Here is a 12,471-nt window from a genome sequence, read left to right as displayed (position 1 = left end):
AAATTCAGCTGTGATTGTGGCAGATGTCAGATCAGGAGAAAAGATTTTGTGTCTAAAAGCAATAATAAGAGACACCCCATACACACCTAGGACATTAATGCTGGCAGAACAGCTACTGCTCCCAACGTCATTGTGAACCTCAAAAATGTATTCTCCACTATCTTTCTTTTCTGCATAAAGCACCTTTAAGACTGAGACGGTATCTGTAACACTGATCTTATATTTTGGGCCCAATGTCAGTTCCTTGCCATCTTTGAACCATTTGGCTGTAATAGGTTTTGTTCCTGAAAATTTACACTGCAAGGTTGCTGGGTCTCCCTCAGTCACATCTATTGACACAGCCTTGTCCACAATTGTAGCAGGTTCTGTCGTAAACAAGGAGATAGAGTGTTAAGGCCATCTGTAAAAATCACAAAGGAGCTGTCTGAGATCATTGCAAGCCCTCAGGGTAAGACCAACCTTTGACAGTCAGCAGAGCAGAACACCTCTGAATTCCTGCCTCATTTTTAGCCTGACAGAAATATTTCCCATCATGTTTCAGCTCAATAGATCTCACCATAAGAGTGGCAACATTGTTCACAAAGGTCATTTTGATATTGTTGTCTTCAATCACTTCATCATTGTCTTTCAACCAGGACACAGTGATGGGCAAGGAACCTTTAATAGCAGCCTGAAACACAACTGTGCCCCCTCGAAGGGAGCTAATATTTTCTATCTTCTTCAAAAACTGAGGAGGCTCTGGCAGGAAGAAAGTGGTTATGTAAGTACAGGCCTGGCATGTAACAGTGTGGCACAGAAACCACACCAGGGTAAGAGCATGCTAGTGGTGTTCTACACGTTGCACTAACCTTTCAGCGTGACCTCTGAATGGCAGAGGCAGCTCCCAACATCGTTTGTAACTCTACACTGATACTCGCCAACATCAGAAGCATCAAACCTGAAAACGTGGAGGCTAATCAAAGATTTCTCAATACTTATTCTGTGCTTCTTACTGCTCCGCACCGGTTTATCGTCTTTCACCCAAAACACTTCAAAGGGAGGCGTGCCAAGCACCTCACACTCCAAAACCACATCAGAATCCTTCAAGACTTCCATGGACTGAAACTCCTTGGTAAAATAAGGTGACTCTACAGTGCAAAAAGGAAAGTGCAATTTGCATTAATCATACTTTTGAAGCTGAGAGATACTGAGTACTGAGCTTAGAGGTACAAACTGTGTGGCTGGATGTCACACACACCTTTGACTGTAACAACACTGCTGCAGATATCTTTTCCAGCATCATTTTTGGCTTCGCAAATGTATTCCCCACTGTCTTCTGTATCAACCTCTGAAACATGGAGTCTTGCCAAAGATTTTGTAAAAGATATCCTGTATTTGTCACTTTCTTTCAGCTCTCTATCATCCTTGAACCATGTGATTTTAATCTCAGGAGTACCAGTGACTTCACAGGTCAGCTCAGCATATCCACCTTTCTTTACCAGATGGGTTGGCTCTAGCTTCTCCTTGAAGGCAGCAGGTTCTGTGGATTTAAGAAGAGCGTTCATGACAAAGAACACAGGAAAGAGTGCCACTGGGTTAATCCAGCAGCTGGAATTTTAAATAAGAGTAAGAACGCAAACCTTTCACAAATAAGTTTGCACTGCATGTTACTGAACCAGCTACATTGGAGACTTTGCAGGTGTATTTTCCAGAGTCTGTTGGTTTGACTGCATAAAGCTCCAAGTAACTTGCTAATGCTTCTGTCATAATGTAGCAGGCTCCTCCTGTCACCAGCTCAGTATCACCTTTAAACCATTTCACTGTCAGTGGTGTTGTGCCTTTAAAGGTGCTTTTGAAATGTACAGTTGTTGCAGGCAGTACATCTTGAGACTCTGGTTTTACAGTGAAGCTGGGTGGCTCTAGATTGCATTGAAAGGAAAAAATTGTCAAGAGTAAGAGAGGGCTTGAATTTTGGGAAAGAAAAGTATTATCACAAGATAAGCACAACTCCAAGAAAAGTGGAACAAGTTGCCAAACCTTTTATAAACAAAGTGCTACTGCTCTCTTTGCTACCAGCAGAGTTTGTGGCTCTGCAAATGTAGACCCCAGCGTCATTTGCATCTAGGTGATTTATTTCCAAAGATGCTGAGCCTTCTGCAAAGTGTAATGTGTACTTGGCACTTGAAGTGATCTCAGTGTCCTGCTTAAACCATGAGACAGTCATTGGAAGAGAGCCTGAAATTTTGCAGTCTAGGCGGCATGAGGTGCTAATGATGCTGTCAATATTCTTCAGTGGTTTAGTAAAGAAGGGAGGAAGAGTGCGATCTGTTGAGAGTGAAAAAATGACAGAAACGAACACATGAGCAAAACAGGCATTCTGTTCTGCTTCTGGCTCTGTTGGGTACAGAGCAGAGAAACAGGGCTCTTTGCAAAGAGGCAGTACCAACCTAGCACAGTGAAGCTGGTAGTACAAGAGCTGATGCCCACATCATTGGATATCTCAAAGGTGTATTCACCACTGTCCTGCATTTCAGTGGCATAAAACTTGAGCTGGGCAATGTTATTTTTGAAGCTGATCCTATATTTTTTGCTGGCAGGTAGTGGGTTTCCATCTTTGAACCATTTGATTTTCAGCTCTGGAGTGCCTGTGACAGTGTACTCCAAAATAGCTGGTTCTCCTGCTGTAACCTGGATCATTTCGGCTTTTTCAATTATTTTGGCGGGTTCTACAACAGAATTAAACAACTGGTATTAAGGACAAAAGGAAATTGCTCTCTCAGGTGGGAGATTGCAGGGATCACAGCACTTCTCCACTGACCTTTCACTGCTAGTTCACCAAAGCAGGACTGACTTCCTGCATCATTCTCAGCCACGCAGGTGTATTTGCCACCAGAGCTCAGCTGGACACCGGTAATTTGTAGTGTTGCTAGACCGTGATCAAATGTCACTCTCATATTTTTATCATCTTTAATAATATCTTTGCCCTTCATCCATGTCACAGAAATAGGCTCTGACCCTTTCACCACAGCCTGTAACGTAACACTATCTCCAGCCAGAGCAGTCACGTTTTCAATTTTCTTAACAAAAGATGGTGGTTCTAATTCAAAGAAGAGAGATAAGAAAAAAATACTCATCTACTATTACATCATCACATAAAATCTGCTACTTAAAGACAGTTTTGTAAGACAGTATGTGCAGTGCATGTCACAATTCAGCAAAAGAGCAGGCAAGTCAGAGAACTGCATTCTCCAGCTGGGAGCTAATGGCCCTTTAATCTCAATGTTCTTCAAATTCACAGGTTTGATGCCAGATAAGACTCAAGATACACAAAGAATTTTAAGAGAAGAAGGTATTCTCCCTCCCCAGTCTCCCCAGACTCCCACAAATCCAAAGAAAAGACATTTTATGAAATAAGAGGGTTTTGCCAATCCCTTCAGTAAGTGGAGTTTTCTCTCCCACTGACCTTTCAAGATGTATGTGGCACTGCACATGCATTTCCCGACTTCATTAGCTATCACACACTCGTATTCACCGACATCTGCACTATTAAATGAGGACACCTCCAAAGAAATAACAGCCTTCTGAGAGGTCAACCTGTATTTTTTACTACTGCGAATCTGCTTCTTGTCTTTGTACCAGCTAATCTCAAAGGGTCCAGTGCCAGCAACCTCACACTGAAGAATGGGGTTTGTTCCCTTCACTAGCTCTGCAGGTTCAAGTGTTCGGATGAAAGATGGCGGCTCTACAAAAGCAGTAAGAAAGAATTAGTCAACCATGCAAAAAAAAAAAAAAAAAAAAAAAAAAAAAAGGAAGGTTTTTCTGAAGAATGTGACTGGCAGCAACAAGAAGGACAGACCTTTGACAACCACTTCGGTGGTGCAGCTGTCACTTCCAACCTCGTTGACAGCTTCACATGAGTAGGTCCCAGTGTCATCAACTTTCATTTCCAAAATATCTAACACAGCCACAGAATTGACAAAGGACATCCTGTGTGTGTTACTTTCATGTATTTCCTTATTGTTCTTGAACCAAGTAACCTGGATTTCAGGAGACCCTTTGATTTTGCATTGAAGGCGTGCAGAGTCACCTGGCGTCAGTAAATAAGATGGATCGACCTTCTTCACAAAGGATGGTGGCTCTGAAAATGGGAAGAAAAGGGAAGAGAGGGGAAGAGATGGTAAAAAGGGGAAGAAGGGGAAGAGGAAAGGGGAAAGAAAGGGAAAAGGAAAAGGGAGAAAGGAAAGAAAGCTGAAATACAAAGCTTTGAAAGATTGCTTCCCAGAGCAAGAACAAAATACAACTTCACAAGAGATCAGCATAATCTTTGCTGAGCTACAGCTTCTGTGGTTTTGCTTGCCCTCTTCATCCATCTCTCCCCTGCATGCAGGAGCAATTCTTGATTTTCTCTGGTGAAAGAAATATTGAAGTAACACACAGTGCACTGTCAGGCAACAGGGAAAAAGACTTTAAGGGGAAAGAACCAGGTGGCAGGTCTGAGAAGAATTCACAGAGTAATTTCAGCCCAAAGAAGTCTTTTGCCTGTGAAAGAAGAAATGGGGAACCCAAGAAGATGACAGGTAAAGGGGGCATAGAGCTATCTTACCTCTGACTGTGACGCTGGCAGAAGAGGAGCTGCTTCCTGCCTCATTTGAAGCAGTGCACATATAGTGGCCTGAATCCTTGACCTTAGCCAGAGGAATCTCAAGCGAGGCTATTTTGTCTTCAAAGTAAATCTTATAATCTTTGCCTGGAGGGATTTTGTTTCCGTCCTTTGTCCACCCTACAGTTACTTTCCTGTCTTCATCTACCTGACATTCAAGGCGTATTTTTTTGTTAACTGCTGACTGTACTGACTGCAAATTTTTAATGAAGTGGGGCTTGTCTATAATGACCATTTCAGCCTGGCAAATATCAGCTCCAAACTTGTTGGAAGCTTTGCAAGTGTAAGCCCCTCTGTCACTAGTGTTAAGACGGGAAATTTCTAAAACATGTTTATTTTCCACTTTGGAGATCTTATGGTGGTCTGAAGGTGAAATAGTTGTTCCATCTTTCTGCCAGGTGACGTCGATGACTGGAGTGCCCGAAACAGTACACAGGAACTTGGCACTTTTGCCAACAAAAGTAGTGATAGATTCAGGTCTGGTAAGAAACGTTGGTGGAAATGCCTCTGCAAAACAAAGGGGTTCAATGTTACCAAGAGGTGAGGAGCAGAGCCACATTTGCCAGGGACAGAGAGCAAGAGAGGCCAGCTTGTCACTGGACACTCTTAAGCAAAAGAAAACAGCAGTAAAGGAGATAAGAGGTGTTAAAGATGATAAATTTTGGCTTTTGGTTTTGTACTTCTTCAGTCTAAGTGTTGCTCCAGAGCTTGAAGGTGTTGTGAATCTCTGGAGCAATGTACAAACTAAAGGAAAATAAACCAAAAGCCAGAACTTCCTTCCCCAAGACTGACACGTTTGCGCACTGTTCTCTCAAGATGGGCAAGCTTGCATGCATTTCACTGTTCATGCATTTTTTTTCTAGTCTCTAGCACCTAGCACTTAGCAAAGACCACATAAGGACTCGTCCCACAAAGAGAAAAATCAGAGTAAAAAAAGTAATCATACAAGAAACACCCGGAAGATGGTGGTTTTTTGTTTGTTTTTTCTTTTAAGAAAAAACCCCACTGTATAGCTCTCAATAGACAAAAAGTTTGCAAATTGAAAGCCTTTAAACATTCTTGTGTTTTTTTAAGATCTATTTCCCTAGTCACAGAGTTCCCCTTTGGCCACAGCACAAAGATGTTCAGGTATGCAGAGCTGCATAACCTGCATCGACAGTATAGTTGCAGGATAAATTTAGGGTGCTAGGATAATTGCACAGTGACTGTTACACCAAGAAATCAGATTTAGAAGTGTTTCTTGTTGTCTGAAAGTTAAATAAACCTTCTTCAAGAACGTATTCACAAAGCAATCCCATGCTGCTTCTTCCTGCTCTTTCCCCCTTCTTTCTTTCCCTCTGAAACTTTTCATGCTGATTCCCTTTCCTTCATAAAGAAAGCACCTAAAAGCAGCATTCACAAAAGTTATTCTTTTTCTATGTTTGTGCCTGCCAAAATTAGGCATGGATTATGTATTATAATGCCAACCAAGAGCCCTACCATAAACATGTGCAAGTATAGCAGTGAAAGCATTACAATACACCAAGATATTTTATGGAAAAGGGGAAGTGCTTGAAAGTCTGTGCTTACCAGTTACTGTTAAAACAGCTGTAGAGCTTACACTGCCATGCTGGTTGGAAGCCTTACAGCTATATTCTCCACAGTCAACAACTTGAGGCCTCGGGATCTCCAGTGTGGAGAGGTAGTTGGAGGTGCGAATGGAGTATTTGTCCCCATCATATATCTCTCGTCCGGCTTTGTACCACTGGAACTTGACACTGGGAGCCATCTCTACCTCACAGGTAAACTTGGCCACATGATTTACAGCCACTTCCAGGGGTTCAAGCCTTCTTCTCAGGATTGGTGCAACTGAAATTAGAAGCAGAGAGTAACTCAAAACCCTGCCTGCTGACATTCTGAAATTATGTGATTGACTGACTGAAAAAAAAAAGAAAAGGTGACATATTTGCAATTCACATAAAGTGACTGTAAAAGAAAAAATATCTGTAAGAAATGAAAGCAGTACCAGACTCAGTGGACAGACAGTCTTACAGTGCATAATGACATCAGGAAACAGTGGTGATACTGGAAAAACAAAGTGAAATAGCAATGCACAATAGCAATAGGATATAAAAATATAGTAAAATATCCTGGAGTTGTGAGAAATTATGGTGTGAACGAGAAATTGTGGTGAATATGTGCAATGACTCTAAGGAGTGAGAGAGGGTGCAGCAGTGAGCAAAATGGGAAGAGCAGGTCCACTTCTCAGGCAACAATAGGAGAAATGGTTGGGATTGAAATACAGCTTTGTCCTGACCATGCTAGTGCAATGAAACAATGAAGTTCCTGACCAAAGACTTGGGTAATGGAAGTGAGAGGCCTTGCAATGTGGTAAATGGAGACTACCAATCCAGAGAGAAAGGGGGCCCTCTGATTAGTGGCATGATGGTATTAATATTGTATCTCTATTCAAAGATACACATAGTAGGGGAGGTTCGTTAGTAGAGCAGTGCATTATGAAGATTACTTTATCCCCATAATCCAACCTCTTTTAACAACTGTGAGTTTTGCTGCTGTTGCTCTTTTTGCACCTTGATTCAGCGCCTCACAGGTGTACTCTCCTTGGTGAATCTCCCCGCACACTTTGCTTATTACTAGTGTGTACGTATCCTGATCTTGCAAACACTAGAATTTGTTGCCTGAAGAGACCAGTTTACCCTCAAAGTACCAGTTCACCTCTGTGACATTTGTTATGACAGACACCAGCCTGACACTCTCCTCTTCCTCCACAACAGTGTCAACCAGTTTGCTGTGTATGATGGGATAACTTTCTTTGCCCAGCTCATCCTCTAGCTTTCCAGCACTAGTTTTCAGACCCTCTCTGCTTTCTTCCTCACACTTTTCTTCCCTTTTCTCCTTTCTTTTCAGTATTTCTGTGGGTGTCTCAATAAGAAGATCTGCAGAGGCCACATCAGCAGTAGGTTCAGCTGCACCTACATCCTTGATGTGACCATGCTCGGTCACAGTGATGATTACTTGTGCAGACAAAGGTTGCTCCAGTGGTATTTCTGCCTCCATAGTCGTCTCAGCCTGCTGGGGCTCCAGCTCAGAGATTTCATCACAGGATTTTCCTGAGAGAAGTGGACTGGCATAGAATGGCAATGCTTTGGATTTTTCACCAGTCAGGAGGTATTTATGTTCACAAAGAAGGAAAGAGAAAGCCTCCTTCAAGACTGTTTTCTGGACAGCTGTCTGAATGTTGACTTCTCCCAAGGACACTTGGATTTCTATGGGACTGCATCCTCCTGTGGTCACAACATAGGTGCACAAGGTATGTGTATTCTCCTTGGTGATGTTTATTGCCTTTACTTCAACATTTTCCTTATCAGCCAACCATTCTGAAAATGAGAGATTTTTCTCACTTACCACCGCCGCTTTCACTGCATTTCTGATTTGAGACTTTATGTCTAAGTTGCAGCTCTTGGGAACCAGAGCAGTGAGCTCACGGTCTTTGCTGAGGACTTGGCTTGGCTGGAGCTGGTGAGAGGACATTGTTTCATGGGATTGTCTCTCTGCCTTCTGCCACTGCTTGAGTGGCTTGGAAAGATCAACATGCTCCTTCTCCATGGACTGGTTTCCTTCCAGAAGCAAGGGAAATCTCACAGCCTGTCCCTCGTGTATCGCAGCAAAATCTTCCTTTGCTGTTTCCAGGAAAGAAATGTTCTCCAGGGGGACAGCTTGACCCCCAGTGAAGGCCAATTCAGAGAGAAATCTGGATTCAGCCATCAGCTCACCTTGAGCTATCTGAAAGCTCTCAAGGACCTGGATTTGGTCACCATCCATGGCATGGCTCTCAGTGGTGCTTGACAGCTGTAGAAGGGTTTGGGAAGCTTCTGTCTTCAGAGCAGCCAGTTGCTCTGCTGCCTTGGGGATGATTTTCTCTTTGGGCATGAGTATCTGTGCAGCTACAGTCCCAAGGCAGCCCGGCAGGTCCATCACTGCTGTGGGCACCATGCTCTGGGGGCCAACAGGGAAGGCTTGCAGAGACTCTGCCAGAAGCCTGCTGCTCTCTTGTGTTGTCAACACCTGTGTGAGTACCTCTTCAACACTCTGTGCTGCCAGACAGGTTGGTGGCAGACCAGGCAAGATGTCCTCCCTGGGCAGCATGTACACTGCCTGGCTCATCTGGAGCTGAAGGAGGGTTGAAGGCTCCCTCATGGGCTGAAGACTGAGTGCTCCTTCGATTGCAGGAAACTCACCAGCCTCCTCGTAGAAAAGGGGGCTTTGGTCCTCTGCCACTGCAGAGTGCTGCAAGGCCGGGCTCTGCCTCCACACAGCATGCTCCTCGAGCAGCACAAAGAGCTCAGCAGAGCACGTGGCATTGCCCAGGGCACTCACAGCCCTGCATGTGTAGAGCCCAGTGTCCTCCTCCCTGCAGTCCCACACTGTCAGAGAGCCCGAGCCATCAGGGTAGTGAGCAATGGAATGACGTGCATCAGAGAAGAGCTGCTCGCTCCCCTTGAACCACAGCACGTCAGGGCATGGCTTCCCCACCACTGTGTACTCAAAGACTGCTGTGAAGCCCGGTGCACACTGCACGCTGTCCAGCTCCCTGGCAAAGCAAGGGAATCCTGGCTTCCTCTGGTGCACGTGGAGCTGGGTGCTGCAGGTGGTCTCACCGTGCACACTGCTGGCCACGCAAGTGTACTCACCCTCATCCTGCACACCTGCATATGGGAGGATGAGGCTGTGGTCACTGCCAGCAAATACTAACTTAGAGTTCACGGATGAGGTTAGCTTCATACTGTTGAAAAACCACTGGATTTTGGGTATGGGGCTGCCAGTAACAGTAACAGAGAGCCTAGCTACATCTCCCTGCCAGACTTCAACATTTGCGACCTGTTTGAGGAAGACAGGGGCTTTGCCCTCTTCCTCCATTTTCATCTTTGCTTCGCTGAAATAAACTGGTTTTGCAGGCTCAAATTCAAGTGTTTTCTCTCTATCAGGCAACTGAAGGCCTCTGCTGTAGCCTTCATTTCTTCCTTCCTCAGAAGAGGGAATAAGAAACCTAGCGATGTCTGTATGGAAAAAAATTGTTTAGTTTTACTAGAATATTTATGAGAATACTCATAGATAGCAATATACAGCGTTAGGGCAACTATTTTTCTACAGCTGGAGGCTTTCTCAATACTATGGAGCAGCCAGCAATGAACAGGTCTGTGTTGTCCCCTTACTGTCACACCTGCCAAAATGAGTAAGACATGCTGTGTTGTCAGGTTACTTAAGAATTTCCTATCTTGATCAGGATGGGTGTGTCTTTAAACCTGACATCACAGTATGGGTTAGGCATATCCCTCCAGGGTGCACTGTGCAAGTAACAATCAAGCAACATTGATGCATTTCACAGATATAATTAAAATGTTATGTGCCATACATATTTGTATGTACACCTACACAAGCAAGTACAGCAGAATAGTGCTAAGACCCTGATTTAATTCAAAACACCAACAAAAAAAGCAGAATGCCACAATTAGGATTGGAAAAAAAACCCCAAACCAACCAATAAACCCACAATCTTTTCAGCACAGTAACCTTTCTTCTGATGCATAGTTCATGTCTTTAAACTCTATCTTTTGTCTAGAACACCAAAAGATTACCTCTACCTTACCAGCTTTGTCCTGATTTTGTCATTAGACCCTTAAGTTTATGGCATAATTATTATGAGCATCACAAGTCTAAACCCTTGATTTAATATAATTGATTTAGATCTCTGCTTTTGAACTCCTCCCTGCCAAGATGTGGCTTATTAAAACTCCTACAACATCAGAGAAAAAGAAAACAGAACACTTTTAAGATTTTTCTTTTTCTTGCCGTTGTGAAATTATAGATATATGCATTGGACAAATAGTAGTTTGAAAATGAGAGGAAGCAGAGGTCAAGAACATGCCATTCTCTGCAGATGTTTGACAATAGAAACATCAGTGAAATCTGGAAATTCCAGGAATGGAACAATTCACAGAAAAGCATGATGCAAGGAAAACCATTGGAAATCAAATACTGTTGTCCTCACTGAGTCAAGTTTGCTCAGTCAAGACCCACAGTATTTGATGCTGGAAAGATATAAGAGTTTAAAAAAAAGAATAAAAGTGTGAGTGAATTAAAGTCTCTAGGCACTGTAATGGTGAACCTTGATAAGCTTCTCAATTACAGTGCCTTCAATTTTAAAACTTATTGAGATATAAGAATTTTTGCTGCACTCCAGCAACAAATATAATAAAGAACAGACTCTGTCACCCAATTCTTTCTCATTGGTTTTAGTAATTATTAGTCTTGCCACAAATGCCATAATATAAATGTCATAGCACAGTGCATGCAATGATTAACTGCAGAGAAGAGATACTTAAGCAAAAAAAGAGATTACAGCAGTCCTTCAGCATTACTTACCAACCTTGTTAAAACAGTAATAAATTGTGCAAGTAAATTTGAGGATGGGTGGCAGAATTGGGCCAATAAAATATAAAAATAAAAAATATAAAAAATGCAGAGTGAAACCCATGTTAACACAGGAGAATGCTTTATACACAGGAGTGTGGCAAAAATTAATGCACTTTTGTGTGTTCCTGGATATTTATAAGAGAATAACTATACAGATACTTCTTCATATTTTAGATATGTTTATAAAATGAATAAAGTACAAGAAGCAATGGACTTAAATAATTTCATATTTATTTCACAAATTAACCATACATGTTAACATTCAATACACATTGGTGACAAACAGACATAATTAACTATTTTGTTAAGATACTTGTTTTGTAGAAATGAAGACAACATTAAATCTGAAAATAAAATTGTGAGCTTTTTCATTCCTATGAAAACACAAAATTTTGAAAAGAGATAGTCAAGCTATACCAGTTGTCCCAGACTAAATGCATTCAAACCTAGGATTACTCCAGATTTAATAATTGTAGCTTAGGTGAACAGGGTGCTCCTGGCTAATGTACGAAACTTAAACCAAGACTTATAAATTTACATAAACCACAAACACCACTACGTGGGTAAAGATGCTTGGCCTTATATTTCAGATGTGAACATGAACTTGGACCTGTTTGGCTTTTGTTGCTGTTGCTCTTTTTGCACCTTGATTCAGCGCCTCACAGGTGTACTCTCCTTGGTGAATCTCCCCGCACACTTTGCTTATTACTAGTGTGTACGTATCCTGATCTTGCAAACACTAGAATTTGTTGCCTGAAGAGACCAGTTTACCCTCAAAGTACCAGTTCACCTCTCTGACATTTGTTATGACAGACACCAGCCTGACACTCTCCTCTTCCTCCACAACAGTGTCAACCAGTTTGCTGTGTATGATGGGATAACATTCAATATCCAAAACAAGTTATGGGCCTCTTTCTGCTAAAAATGTTCAGATTTACATGCAAAATAAACACACACCACAGTTGTGCAGGACCTAATCAAAGGGCCTCTGACCTCTTTGACTTTGGAACTAAAAGACCCCTCACGTCCCAGCTGACATAGAACATCAGACAATTCATGCCAACTTCCCTAAGGACCTCTGCTGTCTAATGAATCAGTCAGTGCTACACATCTACACAAGGAATGGATTAAGGGCACATTATGGAGTAATTCTTTCCCAGCACAACATTGGGTCAGACAGTCATGTTTCTCTTTCCTACCACCATTACCTATGAGAAAGCACAATTAGCTCTGCCTTTTAACATACAAATCTTAAATATTTATCAAGGGGTTATGACTGAGAAGAAACTGAAGTGACACATTTGCATTAGCCTAAACATTTCAGTTGTTTTACCTGGGTACTGGGTCATTAGAACTTG

At 42.4% G+C, this 12,471-nt stretch overlaps 1 protein-coding gene across 12 annotated transcripts in view; it reads right to left on the bottom strand.

Annotated features, from left to right (window-relative positions):
* Positions 1 to 12,471, bottom strand: part of TTN (titin) — a 245,176-nt gene that overhangs the window by 183,263 nt on the left and 49,442 nt on the right. For 10 of the 12 annotated variants that reach the window (XM_048308553.1, XM_048308560.1, XM_048308555.1 and 7 more), the window contains exons 44-45: positions 6,209 to 6,487; positions 4,583 to 5,146 (exon numbers count right to left, since the gene is read on the bottom strand). In XM_048308553.1, coding sequence (XP_048164510.1) covers positions 4,583 to 5,146; positions 6,209 to 6,487 — 843 coding nt within the window. Of the gene's footprint in view, positions 1 to 86; positions 366 to 459; positions 739 to 848; positions 1,128 to 1,237; positions 1,520 to 1,619; positions 1,899 to 2,016; positions 2,305 to 2,426; positions 2,706 to 2,797; positions 3,077 to 3,442; positions 3,722 to 3,835; positions 4,118 to 4,582; positions 5,147 to 6,208; positions 6,488 to 12,471 lie in introns of all 12 variants that reach the window. The other 2 variants (XM_048308565.1, XM_048308562.1) reach the window with 2 other exon arrangements.

This window comes from Corvus hawaiiensis, chromosome 7 (genome assembly GCF_020740725.1).
Source record: "Corvus hawaiiensis isolate bCorHaw1 chromosome 7, bCorHaw1.pri.cur, whole genome shotgun sequence".
Taxonomy (NCBI): Eukaryota; Metazoa; Chordata; class Aves; order Passeriformes; family Corvidae; genus Corvus; species Corvus hawaiiensis.
Note: the sequence above shows the minus strand (reverse complement) of the source record. Positions and strands in the feature narration are given on the sequence as shown.